This window comes from Muscardinus avellanarius (genome assembly GCF_963383645.1).
Source record: "Muscardinus avellanarius genome assembly, chromosome: 2".
NCBI lineage: Eukaryota > Metazoa > Chordata > Mammalia > Rodentia > Gliridae > Muscardinus > Muscardinus avellanarius.
Window position 1 is genome coordinate 42,352,334 of NC_137787.1, and position 14,397 is coordinate 42,366,730.

At 34.7% G+C, this 14,397-nt stretch overlaps 1 protein-coding gene across 1 annotated transcript in view; it reads left to right on the forward strand.

The window, feature by feature from the left end:
- Window positions 1–14,397, forward strand: part of DNAH7 (dynein axonemal heavy chain 7) — a gene marked incomplete at both ends in the record, with an annotated part of 253,563 nt that overhangs the window by 132,007 nt on the left and 107,159 nt on the right. Inside the window, 6 exons of the mRNA XM_080689358.1 lie at window positions 284–508; window positions 3,366–3,563; window positions 7,841–7,996; window positions 8,711–8,879; window positions 11,455–11,581; window positions 12,638–12,857. Of these exons, the coding sequence (XP_080545484.1) occupies window positions 284–508; window positions 3,366–3,563; window positions 7,841–7,996; window positions 8,711–8,879; window positions 11,455–11,581; window positions 12,638–12,857 (1,095 nt within the window). The remainder of the gene's footprint in view (window positions 1–283; window positions 509–3,365; window positions 3,564–7,840; window positions 7,997–8,710; window positions 8,880–11,454; window positions 11,582–12,637; window positions 12,858–14,397) is intronic.

Sequence of the window (14,397 nt, forward strand, 5' to 3'; positions counted from 1 at the left end):
CATACCTATATACATTATATATATATATATATATATTTTACTAGATCAATAATTCTTAAGATTCAAATACAAATAAAATGCATACTTTTCACTTATCTTTGAGATTTTATAAGACAATACAATTTGAAAAACTATCTACTTATTACAAAGTCTTGGATGATCAGCTATTATATATTGGCTTGTATATTTTTCAGAGATATTAATCTGGCTGATTTGATTTAAGCTACAGGATAGACTGGAGTTACTCTCTCACTGTGCTTTATCTCCTCCTCTCTCGATGCAGGGCATTTTTCTGTTTTCGTTGATCTGGTCCGTTGGTGCTTCTTGTACAGATTCTGACCGGTTGAAATTTAATATGATTCTTCGAGAATTAATGGATGGTCCAATTTCAGAGCTCACTTTAAATAAGTATAAACTACAAAGTGGTACTGAGCAAACATCCTCAAAGGCACTAACTGTCCCGTTTCCTGAAAAAGGAACAATTTATGATTATCAATTTGTCACCGAGGTAAGAGTTCTGGAGCAAGACTGAAGCTGCTGGCCTGGCACTCTCTCCTCTGAGACACCGCATGGAAGGCTCCGTGGCCCTGTCGCCAGCTCTATTCGCCTTCAGACTGTGCCGGAGAGGAGGCTGGGCCAGCTTTGAAGTCAGACACACCAGGCTGGAGCCTTAGTAACGTTTCTTTCTAGACCCAGGCTAATTTCCCTGGACATAGTTTTACCCACTGATTAAATGTGATAGTAATAATACCTGATGGGCCAGTTGCACTCATTAAATAGAATTACACATTAGGATATCTAGCCCAACACCTGGCACATACCATCCAAGGACACCTTTGGAGTTGCATGTATATAACAGTATATATTAGAATATTACAGGCACCAAGTCTTGTATGTAGTTAACTGTTAATCTAACACTTCCCAAGTGGATTGGGCAATAAAACTTGGGTAGTGGTTACTAGTTTGCTTTCGTATAACAGTTCCCACAAGTATTGTACTGAGGACAAAGTTTAAGAAGACATATTTAAATATATACAGATGCAAGTAAAACTGGGAATCATACAGTGTCCCCTGCAGGCAGCTTTTATCCCTTTTTTTTGTTGTTGTTATATTTTGTTTTGACTTAATAAAGAGACCATCTTGCCATCTCACTGATGGGTTTTCAGTTTACTTGTTTTTTGAAGCCTCCTGCCGTTGTTCTTGTTTTTAGTTTTTCTCTTTTATGGGTACTACTTTGTAGAATATTCTTGGACATAAGTCATGGTGTGCATCCCTGATTATTCCTTAAGATCAGTTCTTAGAAGAGGCATTGCTGTGTTGATTTGTGAAGTGTTATGGCTCCTGAGATGTGCTGCCAAACTCACCATACAAGGAATTCTTCACACTTCCCAGCAAAGATAGGATTTTTTTTCTTGTTGATTTTATTTGAAAATACTGACAATATTCTGCATTTTCAAAGTACTTTATAGTTTATTATTATTTCTATTTTATTTCCCAACAAAATAGTAAGGATAGGATTATTTTGCAGATTTTACCATTGAGAAAGAGAATTGGGGCTCAGAGATCTTAAGAAATCATTCTAAACTCACACAATCTCTAAATGACGTTAGACAGTTATAGACAATTTATATTAAATTAATTTTATATATAGACTATATTATATTAATTTAATTATAGACAATTTAGACTTTAGACAATCATGAAACTTCAGATTTTATTAGTGTGTGTGTGTGTGTGTGTGTGTGTGTGTGTGTGTGTGTGATTTCCTGGAGCTTGAACCCAGGGGCATTCTATCTCTGAGCTACACTCCTATCCCTATTCTATTCTATTTTATTTTATCTTATCTTACTTTATTTTACTTTGTTTTATTTTGAAAAGGGTCTAAGTTTTGGAGAACCTCTCAGTTTCTGAGGCTGTCTATGAACCTGTGATCCTCAGGTCTCAGCCTCTCAAGTATTACAGGTGTGTGCCACCATGCGCAACTGGTTTTCTTAGTTCTTCCTTCCCATTTGGTGGCAAATGATAGATGTTTTAAAATTTTTTCAAGAACATGGAAAGGGCATTAGTTTCTACATCAATTCTAGAAACATTTCTTTGCTAAACAATTTTCAGACTGATGTTAATTCACTGCCCTCTCTACTCTATGCACTACATGTGCTATATGTTCTGTGCTAGAAAATACAAAAATGCACAATGTGCAGTTGTGTACTCACTGACTTCATAACCTTTCCAGAAGCCGTGCACCATTCAGGCCAGGGGAATGCCTCGCCTGTGTCAAGGCCTAGTGGTTGGAATGTGCTGGACTTGTTGGAATGTAGGTCCATCAGTGAGGACTGGTTGTGCAAACCTAACACCACTGAGGAAGGACAGGTCTAAATTCTGATGTGCTTTGAATGACAAGAAGTTTAGACTTTATTCTATACTAAGAATGAAGACCATGAGGAGGAGGTACAGGGCAGGCAGCTCAGTGGAAAGCATTTACCTCACATGTGCCAGGCCCTGAGTTTGATCCCAGCATTGCTGAGAGAGAGAGAGAGAGAAAGAGAGAGAGAGAGAGAGAGAGAGAGAGAGAGGGGGGGGGGGGGAGGGAGGGAGGGAGGGAGGGAGGGAGGGAGGGAGGGGGAGGGGGAGAGGGAGAGGGAAGAGAGGAAAGGAGGGAAGTGGTATTTTTCTAGAGAGAAAATTAACATTTTTGAAACTGACTATAAATACTGTCACAGAAATTTTAAATTTTAGTTTATGAGCTAATTAGAAAGCTACATTTTAATTTATTATAATCAAACATTAGGAAATTTATTGTTCTCTAGATCTGCTGCACTGTACTGCTGAGCTATACATTTATAAAGTGTTGAGTACATTATTTTGGGTATATCATTTTATAATTTAATTTTTATAAAAATCTTGCCTGAAATAGGATAATGTTATAAACACCGTTGTAAACGTCAAGCAATATGCAGTTAATTATCTAGGGAGATAAATATTTGTTTATATTTATTTATTTAAAAAATATTTTTGAATAAAATTATTTACTCTTTTAGAACATTAGTTAGTTGAATTTTCTCAGTGACATCAAATAATCTAACATTTTGCCACTGTAATTGGTCACTGGGTTAGCCTAAGCAGTTGGTTTCAAGGTATCAAAAAATCACAGCAGTTTCATTTCATTTTTATTTATGTAAAAGCCTAAATTGCCCAGAATTTACACTTAAAACTTAACTTTAAATGTTAAGTGTTTTAAAGGTTAAAATAATTGTAAATATCAGGGTTTATTGACCTTGAAGTTCTCTACAGTAACATGGAAGTATAGAACTTTTAAAAGTATTTCATAATATGACATTCATCATTTGTTTATTTATTATAAACAGGGAATAGGGAAATGGGAGCCATGGGTAAAGAAATTAGGAGAGGCTCCTCCAATTCCTAAAGATATGCTGTTTAATGAAATCATTGTACCAACTTTGGACACAATTCGTTACTCTGCATTAATGGATTTGCTGACCACTCATCAAAAGCCTTCAATATTTGTAGGACCAACTGGGACTGGAAAGAGTGTTTATATAATTGTAAGTACATCAAAATTTTAATATTAAAATTCATATTCTTCATATTAACATTCACACAGCCTGTGGAGAAGGAAGGTGCAGTCAGTGGCCCCCATTAATTTGTTAATTCATATCCCCCCAACTTATGAAACTTGTTTCTAGCTTTACATTTGTTTGATTTTTAATTTAATTTTTTCCAGAATGTATTTAGTTAAATCGTTGTCTTAGTGTCATTCATTTATTGAATAATCTTTCATAACATATTGAAATGACACCTTTATCATAAACTCAGTGTGCATATGTATCAGGGAATATACAAGAGGGAAAAGGAGTGAAGTTCTCACTGAGTTTAAACCCAAGTGTTCATATGGCTTTTATTTAAAAAAAAAAAAGAAAAGACAATGTACAGGAAGCCAAGGGATTTACTGAAGATGTCGAGAATCAGGGAATGGAGACTAGGCATTATTAAAGGAAGGAGTTGCAGGAAAATAGAGCCTTTAACTTATATTGTATATATTTTTCTATTTTGTTATTTACATATTGTAAATATTTGTATTTGTTCTACTACAAGATGATCTTAAAAATACCATAGTATTTGATAATATGTAATTTTATAATAGATTCAGGTTTTTAATTTACTGATATTTTACTTTAAACCTAAGACTCAGTGAACACTTTTGCAACTGAATCTTTGTTTTTAACCTCTGCTTATTTAATCTAGAAATATTTTCTAGAGGTAAAAATTGTTTATTTTTCAGTAAATATTAAATTGTTATTCAGCAAGGCTATACTAATTCAAATTGTCTACCATGCATATAAGGGACATTTTATTGCCCCAATTAATTAAGTGTTGGTGGTATTGTAACTGATACAGATATAATCCTGGAGGGTCAAAATTTTATGTTTTAGTGAAAGAAAATATTATTGTGAGACAATGCTACATAACTTCCACTTTCTTAAAGTAATTTCTTTGAGATTTTATTCAAATGAGATGCTTAATGAAAGTTTGGTATCTATTTATATTTTTCTTAAATATTAATTTAATAGTGATTAAATAGAAAATTTAATGTTTAAGTGATTTTTTTCTTTGAAACTAGTATGTTTAGATATTTAGATTGTAAATAAACAATGAAAGCATAATAATATTTTAGTCAGATTACATAAAATGTAATGTATTATAATAATATATTATACAAATAAGTTTACTAAAGATACTAAGAACAAATATGTTGATGATGTTTTAAATCTTCTAAGAGGAGGGAACCTATTGTTAATGGGATTGACTCAGAATAATTGTTAACAAATATCTTTATTATTCATTATGTTTCTTATTTAAATTAAATGTCAGAGATCTAGAGCTGGGCATGAGAGTGCACACTTGTAATCTCAGTATTTGAAAGGCTGAGTTTGGAAGATTGAAGGTTCACTACTAGCCTCAGCTACTTAGTGAGCCCTCTGCAACATTGTGGGACACTGTTTCAAAATAAAGAATAAAAAATAGAACTGGAGGTGTAGCTCAGAGGTAGAATGCCCCTGGGTTCAATCCCCAGTACTGCATAAATAAATAAATAAATAAATAAATAAATAAATAAATAAATAAATATTTTAAAAAGGTCAGCTCTCTTGGCATATGAATATTTTTTTCTTTCACATGACTATATAGCTTTATGAAATGATTTTATTTACACATACAGTTTGATCATTAAATTGAAAGAGAAATGAGTAGTTTTTATAGCCATTTGCTTAATTTTGACCAAATAAATTTTTTGTGGAAGAAATAGAGGAGATACTGGTAATTCATAAAGTGAAAAATAGGGCTTACCTAGTGATCATTTATGAAAGCATAAATTTTTTTACATAATCTTTAAGCATCATGGTGAAAGGTAAAATTATACATACTTAGAAAAAAATTAATGACTATCAACTTCTGGATTTAGAGAAACATTTGACAGTAATCTAATTTTTACATTTTATCTATACATATGACATGATCAATATACAGGAACATACTATATTCATTGTTCCCTCTAGTTAAATTCATTTTGCTTTCTTTAAATTTTCATTTATGTGGTCTATTTTTGTGCTTGAACATGTTTCAATCACGCAGACTCAACATGTAGCTTAGCTACATTTTGTACTTGAGTGTTAATCTGAGTCCTTTTTTCTTTTTAATAGAAAAATTGATCTTGCTGGGCGTGGTGGCACACACTTGTAATCCCCGCACTTGGGAGGCAGAGACAGGAGGATCGCACAAGTTCGAAGCCAGCTGCCTGGCTTAAGAGACCCTGTTTCCAAATAAAAAAATATAAAAATAGGTCTGGGAGTGTAGCCCGGAGGTGGAAGGGTTTCCAGGAGCGCCAGTACCACCAAAAAACAAACAAACAAGCACACAAACAAACAAACCAAAAAAAAAAAAGAAAGAAAGAAAGATTGAAAATTGATCTCAAATAAATAGTCATAATGAGTTATTCTGTAGTTGTATTTTCTGTTTAGTTTTTTTTTTAAAGTTAATCTGTTGGTATGATGGCATGTCTATTTTCTTTTTCATATTGATTTAGATTATACATACTATGTAGAATTCTATTCGCATTATTTAAGTCTTTTTTAAAACACTGAAGGTTTTTTTTTCTCAAGTCTATAATTTTTTTTTTCTCTAAGTCCTGAATTTTAAAATTATCAGTACTACAAAAGACAGTATTTATCCCTTGGCTTCCTTCTGTCATTTTTACTTTTTGCTTTTTTATTTTTATTTTTGATAGTACTGGAGATAAAACCCAGGGACATTCTACCTCTGAGCTATACCCCAGCCCTATTTTTAATTTTTTTTATTAAACAAGGTCTTACTAAATTGCTGAGACTGGCTTCAAGCCTGCCATCCTCTTACTTCAGCCTCCCAAGTACTGGGATTACAAGCATGCTACAGCTTAATTTTGCTAATTTAACTGGCAATATCAACACAAACTCTTAAATGGCTTTTAAACAATTACATTTTAAAGTATGCTACTTCTATTCAAAAGAAAGTAAATGTAAATTAAGAAGCTTCTGCTGATCTGGTGGAAGGAGTGAAAGGTATCTTAATTTCAAAATCTCCGATTTTGTCTTCCTTGTGTCTCATTTCTTTATCTGCTCTACCTTGTGGCTCTTCTGATGTGTGCGCTGAATGTGGTTATTCATGGGCACGTTATAGTTCCTTTTAAAAATAGAAGTGCTGCCTCGATAAATAAACTGATGTTTCAAAGTGTGCTTTCAAGGTTTTCACTTATTTAGTTTGGTAATGTTTAGTGTACAGGTCTAGTGTATAAAGTGGGGACTTACTTGAAGCATATTACCACCTGATACTTTAAGTTAGTAATATAACATTTTATATACAGTAAAGCTGAACAGTAGAAGCCCTTAACAAGCAAAAAAAAAAAAAAATCTCACCTTTCTCCTTCCTTATCCATATATGCATGTGGTAGCTATTAGAATTAATAACATGTTATTTACTTAAGACTTGTAGCAAATTGACCCTTGACTTGGAAACAAGTACATTCTACAGAAGACTCTTGAGGAAAAAGAAGGGAAAAGAATGGTAGAGAGAGGCCACCATATGCTCCTCAGGAAATTCTAATAAACCCTGTCCCTATCTTGCATCTTGACTAAGGACAGGTGTAATTCCAGCTGCTTCCCAGGGAATTACATTTCAAAAATACAAATATATTGTTAAAGCTTCCCAATTTACAGAATAATAACTTGATTATAAGTAGAAAGATAATAGAGTGCATTAAAAAGAACACCAAAGCAGGACCTGGTGACACATGCCTGAAATCCTGGCACTTGGGAGGCTGAGACAGGAGAATTGCAGGTTTGAGGACAGCCGCCAAAAGCAGTGAGATTCTCATCAACCTAGGGAAATCCTGCTTCCAAATAAATAATATCAGGATGGGAGTGTAGCTCAAAGGTAGAATGCCTCTGGGATCAATCCTCAGTACCACTCAACAAACAAACACTGACCTGGAGAGAGACAACTGGTAGGATGAATTCTTGCCCATGTCTGAGACTAGAGGCAACTTTCCCAACCTCTGAGTCCCTGTGACCCATGTGGTTGTGGAAGATGAGACACATGCTTGGGCCCCTACAGAGATGCTCCATGGGTGTGGTAACCTTTTCCTAGTGAGTCCACCTCTTTTTTACATTGTTATGATATGTGAGGCTAAATTCAAGTTTGCCAAAGATGAGGCTTCATGCTTATGTGTTTACTCCAAAATGTCAAAACACAATTTCAACTCTGGCTCATTTTATTGTTTCCTGTCACGTAGAATTTTCTTTTAAATCAACTCAATAAGGACATCTACAAACCTCTGATAATTAACTTCTCAGCACAAACAACAGCAGCTCAAACTCAGAACATCATCATGTCAAAATTGGACAAAAGAAGGAAGGGAGTTTTTGGTCCTCCACTGGGCAAGAGAATGGTAATGGATTTCTCTTCTGTGCTTTAGCAGAGTTTGGTCTTACGGATATAACCACTGCAGTCAGAATAAGGAAACTAAATATGCTGAGGATTTACAACCTTGGGGTTTTTTAATCACAATTTTTGGTGTATAAATCTCCTCAAACTGGTCGCATTTGTTTTGCGCGAGGGATCATGTTGTTAAAAACAAGCAACTGCCCTTTGAATTGGAAGTAGAATATTCATTTAAGAAAGTCTTTATCTTTCTAATTCTTTCCCTAACCTTTTTTACTCAGCAGAATCCTTGCTGCTTATGTTTCTTTAGACCTTTAACAACTCAGCCACCGGTTGGCTCATCTGTGTTGCTCTAAAGAATACCCTTCTCACTCCAGCCTCACCACTCAGAGATTGTTCATGTAAAGATCACACCTCTCCCCTCTATTTAATGAATTGTTATGCAAGAAAAAAAGACAAGATATATTTAGAAACAAATCATATGAGACTACTAATACATTCTAAGCTACTAACCTATTAAGATAGTAATGAAGTCTCCTTATTCTTAGAGGAACATGAATCCCATGAAAGCTAAAGATATAAATTATTGCCTGGAAAATATGTCATCACTTCTCACATATTTAGTCTATAAGAAAATAATCTAAAAATTTACCTCAACATTGTGTATACAATAAGACACTGTCTTAAGTTTTTCTAATACATTATCCCCTTTCATTCCCAGGTTGTCTTTGTAGATGATGTCAATATGCCTGCTCGAGAAGTCTATGGGGCTCAACCTCCCATTGAATTACTTAGACAGTGGTTGGATCACTGGAATTGGTATGACCTAAAAGACTGTTCTATGATTAAACTAGTGGACATTCAGATCATGTGTGCCATGGGACCTCCAGGTATATATTCTGAATTTGTGATTATTAATTTTAAAGCTCATTCTAGATATAACTAAAGAGATAAATAACTGGAGAAAGAGAAATCCAATTGAACAATCTGAGCTACAATGCTTTGTGTGTTGTATTTCCCATACACTGTGAATACACTGTGACTTAATGGAACACATGTAGCAGCTGCCAGCTCTATAAAGGTGGGCAGTTTGCCCACCAGCTCTTATAAATCCCTTGCTCTCCCTCTTTCTTGGACTTGGCTCCCTGTTTCTTGTCCCTGCATGCTGAGAACCCAGATGAATCCCAGGCACAGCTCCTGCCCTTCTGTTCCATTCTTTAATGCTTCAATTGTATAGAATGTCCCCATTTCAGAGCTCGTCTTTCTCTGACTCCAGTTAAGTCCCATCCTCATCATCTCTGGTTTTAAAAAAGCTGCCAAGAGAAATTTAAATAGATGCTTTCCCTAATATGTGAGAGCTAGGGAGAAACAGGTCATAGGAGGAACTCCAAATGAAAAAGGAAATCCTATAGAGGAGCAAACAAGACAACCTAAAGGAGGAGAAAGGAGGGGGGAAGAGGAAAATCTCTAAAACACACAATGTACTTAAACATATCGAAGTCAACCACTAAGCCGAGCAAGGGAAAGAGGGACGGGGAGGGAATGGGGTGGGAATTGGGTAGGGGTTAAATCAGTGATGTGTACATGTTTGTACACACAAGTTTTTTTTACCACAAGATGATGTATGAATATAATGCACCAATAAAAATAAAAAAACAGAAAAAAATTTTAAAAGATAAAGTGCAAAAAAAAGAAATTAAATAGGAAATGGCCACCAGAATTAATCCTTAAAGATCATTTACATTTTCCAAGGTACATATATAAATTCAAAGGAATCTCTATGTAGGTTTTTTTTTTTAATAGTGTGTCTAAAATGGCTCGATTCAGCTAACTAGAGAAACTATTCCTGACTTCAACTTCAAGCTAGAATTCTATTTTTCTTTTTTTTTAAGAATTCTTTTTTAATTTTTATTGGTGCATTATAGTCTCACATCATAATGTGGATCATGTTGACAGTGGCATATATTCACACAGTACGTGGTGCCCTTCCCCCGTTTCTCTCCCTCCCAATACTGAGTGTCCAGGTCAGCTATCTTATATTCACATGTATACACATACTTGAATGTAGCTTTTCCATTAATTAGCCTCATCCCTCCTATATCCCTAATATTCCTTAGCTTGAGCATATTAGAAAAAAACATATGTTCCTTCTCTTTCTGTGCTTGGCTGATCTCACTTAACATAATGTTCTCCAGGTCTTTTCGTCTTCTTGAAAATGACATGATTTTGTTCTTTATTGCTGAGTAGAGTTCCATTGTATGTATTTCCCATGATTTTGCAATCTCTTCATCTGTTGATGGAATCTAGGTTGGTTCCATATTTTGGCTATTGCGAATTGTGCTGCTATGAACATGGGAATGCATATGTTTGTTACTGTAGTTATTTTAATCCCTTTGGAAATATACCCAGGAGTGGTATAGTCAGATCATATTGTGGATCCATTCCCAGTTTTCTAAGGAATCTCTACACTGATCTCCATAGTGGCTGAGCTAGTTTGCATTTACACCAACAATAAAAGAGTTCCTATTTCTCCACATCCTTGCCAGCATTTTGTTTTACTTCTTTATGCTTGCCACTCTGATTAGGATCAGATGGAATCTCGGTGTAGTTTTGATTTGCATCTCCCTAGTGGCTAATGATGTTGAACATTTTTTCATGCATCTACTGGCCATTTGTTTCTCTCCTTTTGTGAAGTGTATATTCAATTCAGTTGCCCATTTAATTGGGTTGTTTGTTTTGCTACTGTAGAATCTTTTGAGTTCTTTGTTCATTCTGGATATTATCCTTCTATCAGAGATAAAATGATGGGTGAAATTCCAAGTAACTTATTAAAGACACATGTTTGAAAATGCAGTTATTATTTTATAATGTGATATAATCCCCTAATTTAAAAAATGCACTTATTCAGTACAGTAACTAACATGTAATACATAGACTAGTCTTTAGAAATTTTTTTTCAAGATGCAGGAGAAAAAATAGGTTATATGCCAAGGTTGTGCTGAATTTCATTTCTCTGGTAAGGGCTCTGTTAAAGCTTAGTCAGTTAGGTTTATCATGTATATATCAATAAATATATTTTAATATTGAGATGTGATGGTAATGTTTATAATTTACTGCCCTGGGCTATAAATGATGGAGAACATGTCCAACAGCACTTTTTCTCTGGAGTGATTTCCTTTGGTATTATAGACCTGACCCCAGATTATCTAATTAGTTGAACTCACTATAAATCACCTAAATAAATAAATAAATAAATAAATAAATAAATAAAACAAACATCTTTAGTTTGATGAGAAAATAGTTTGGATATCAAAGGTCATGGTTACCTGAACAGTTGGTAACTTTTAGCTGTTTGTGTGTTGTGACTTTGTGATCTTCAAAGTTATTTTAAACTATAAAGTGTTGGAGAAAATACTCTGATGTATTCTAGAAACATTGTTAAGTATTATTCCTTTTAATATTTAGGTGGTGGCCGAAATCCAGTAACTCCTCGGTACATGAGACATTTCAATATTATAACGATTAATGAATTTAGTGATAAATCCATGTTTGCAATCTTCTCTAGAATCTTAACCTGGCACTTAAAAATCTGGTAAGTAATTTAAGGTTTGTTTGGTTTTTATTAAGAGATATAAAAATTTATTAGAAACACATCAATACGGTGCTTCTCAAGCATTTCCACAAAAGCACGCTAGACAAAGAAAAGGGATGTATAACATTGCTCCCCTCCATCCTCTCACCTTCCCTTGTAAAAGCATAACACAAAGGTTCAGAGCATTCTTCTCCAGATGTCAACGTTGGACTTTCACAATAGGGTGCAATTACTGCTAGAAAGAGGTGCCAGACTTATGTTGTGATGTTGAACCTCTCTACTAGAATTCTGGGTTCCACAGGTATATCCATGTCCAAGCTCTAGAAGTACAGCCTTAGAGCCTCTTCCTTGGGGAAATATTATTTCCCAGGTCTGGAGATTCCGTTCTAATCCACAAGGTGCTTAGATGTCAGACATCCGTGCTCATCTGGCAGTAGAATTTGTGGCTCTCTGAAGCCCATTCTGAGGACATTGATATTTTTTGCTCTACTGAGTGTGATGGAGAAGACACCTGCTCCTTGTCAAGTCAAAAGTTAAATAAAGCCAGTCTTTCCAGATGACTAGTCTTTCTCTGTTTTCTTTCTGCCCTAACCGTGCACTTTACACTTCTCATCCTGGCTTACTTTTACTCTTTCTTGTTTTCTTATTCATAACATACGTTTATTTTCTTTCTCTCTGAAAACATTAATTTCACTAGTGTCCTTTATAAATTCTATTTCTATGCATCAGAGAATACCAAGGAGTGAAGGAATTAGAAAACATTTGTCTCAGAGATACTGGATTTGGGGTTACCTATAGGTTCCTTGGCTCGCGCTTCTGCTCATTTAAGTAGTTTAAGTCCACTAATCTCCTGCTTAATTCACAGAGTTCCTTTGGACATAACAAAATAGTAAATGGAAAGTAACTTTACAAAAAGTGGACATTTATTATCCTTAGAACAATAAATAGGAATTTTATAAACCAAGTTGATTGAATTAAAATTTTATGTTGGTCATGCTAAATATAATTTAAGTAACATAATTCTGTATTTGCTATTTTTTATTTAAAAATTTTAAGTTACAAATTTCCAGAAGAATTTCTAGATTTGACCACACAAATTGTGAATGGCACAATGAATCTGTATAAAGAAGCAATGAAGAATCTCTTGCCTACTCCAGCTAAATCTCACTACTTGTTCAACCTTCGTGATTTTTCCCGGGTCATCCAAGGTATTTGTTTGTCAAGACCAGAAACAGCAGAAACCAAAGAAGTGATTAAACGTCTTTGGGTTCATGAGGTAAAAGTCCATATTATTGAAGTATAATTATGCCAGAAATGAAAATTTACTATGTTAGCACATATTTAGCAATTTATATTATTGAAATCCATTTTGCTATTCTACATTATGGAGGTCAATGATCAAGTTAATTTAAAAATAAGATAGTTTATGATGTTTAAAATGTTTAATCCTGTTTTATCAGTATTTTTATTAATTTATATTTCAAAGTAGTTTTAATTTGAATAATTCTCAGTAATTTAATCTTTGCTAGTTTGATTTCAAGAAACTTTGAGATGGAACACTTTTTGAGAAGTTTTTAGCTTGGCGTGGTGACACATGCTTATAATCCCAGCATTTGGGAGGCAGTTCGTGGACAGCCTCAGCTACTTAGTGAGGCCCTCTGCAGCTCAGCGAGACCCAGTTTCAAAACAAAGAATAAAAAATAGGGCAGGGGCTATAGCTCAGAGGTTGATTGCCCCTGGGTTCCATCCCCAGACCCACAAAAAAAAATTTATAAGTGAATGTAATATTTTTCATTATTATTTGTAAAATTATTATTCGATGATGGAAAAAAGAAAACTATGAAGCAAGCAAGACTGAGAGTCCAGAGTTTTCAAGCATCTATATAAAACTAAGTTTTCAGAAATAGTTACATGAAAGTGCCTCTTCTTATAAAAACTTGGTGGAGGGAGGACAGAGAAAAAAATACAAAGAGTTATGAATAAAAATAATCATCTTTTTTAATAGGCAATGTGGGAAGAAAGAGGTCTAGTGGGAATGGGCTACTATAATAAAATTGTGTGCTATCGACACATTTTTAAAGGTCTTAAGAATCCACTTTCTTTAGATTTTTTAGATACACAATTTAAATTCATAAATCGTCACACATCTAACTATGTATTCAAGTGAGGATCCACTCTGCTTGGAAACTCTGGTCAAAGCAAGGTCCCTAAAGGTGCTCCTCAGCAAAGGATCTGGGGATTCACAGAGCTCTTCCCTATATGGATGCAGGCACTTAGTGTGGTGGGCTTTGTGGGCAGTAGAAAGATGCTAAAGGCTGGACATGGAGAGGAAATAGAGGGGAAGATGACACAAAATTCATTAATGTAGGGTGCCTTTAGTTCATTTGGACTACTATCACAGAACCTTGCACTAGGAGGCTTATGAACAATATGCATTTATTTCTTATAGTTCTGGAAAATAAGGAGTCCAATCTCAGTGGGCTAGCAGATTTGGGGTCTGGGGCAGGTCTGATTTCTCATTCATAGACAGTGTCTCCTCTCTGTCTTCACAGACAGGAAAAGGGGCTCTCCAGCCTCTCTTATAAAGGACTAATCTCATTCATGTAAACTTGCCTCCTTGACCTAATTACCTCCCAGAGGTCTCACTTGTTGATACTATCACATTAGGGTGAGGATTTCAGCATAATAGGTATTACTTTTTTCACAGTTCTTGAGGCCAAAAATCCAAGATCAATGTGCTATCAGTGTTGGTGAGAAAGAACAAAGAAATAGGGGCAGGAGCATGCTTTCTCTTCCTATAGTTTCATCACAGTACC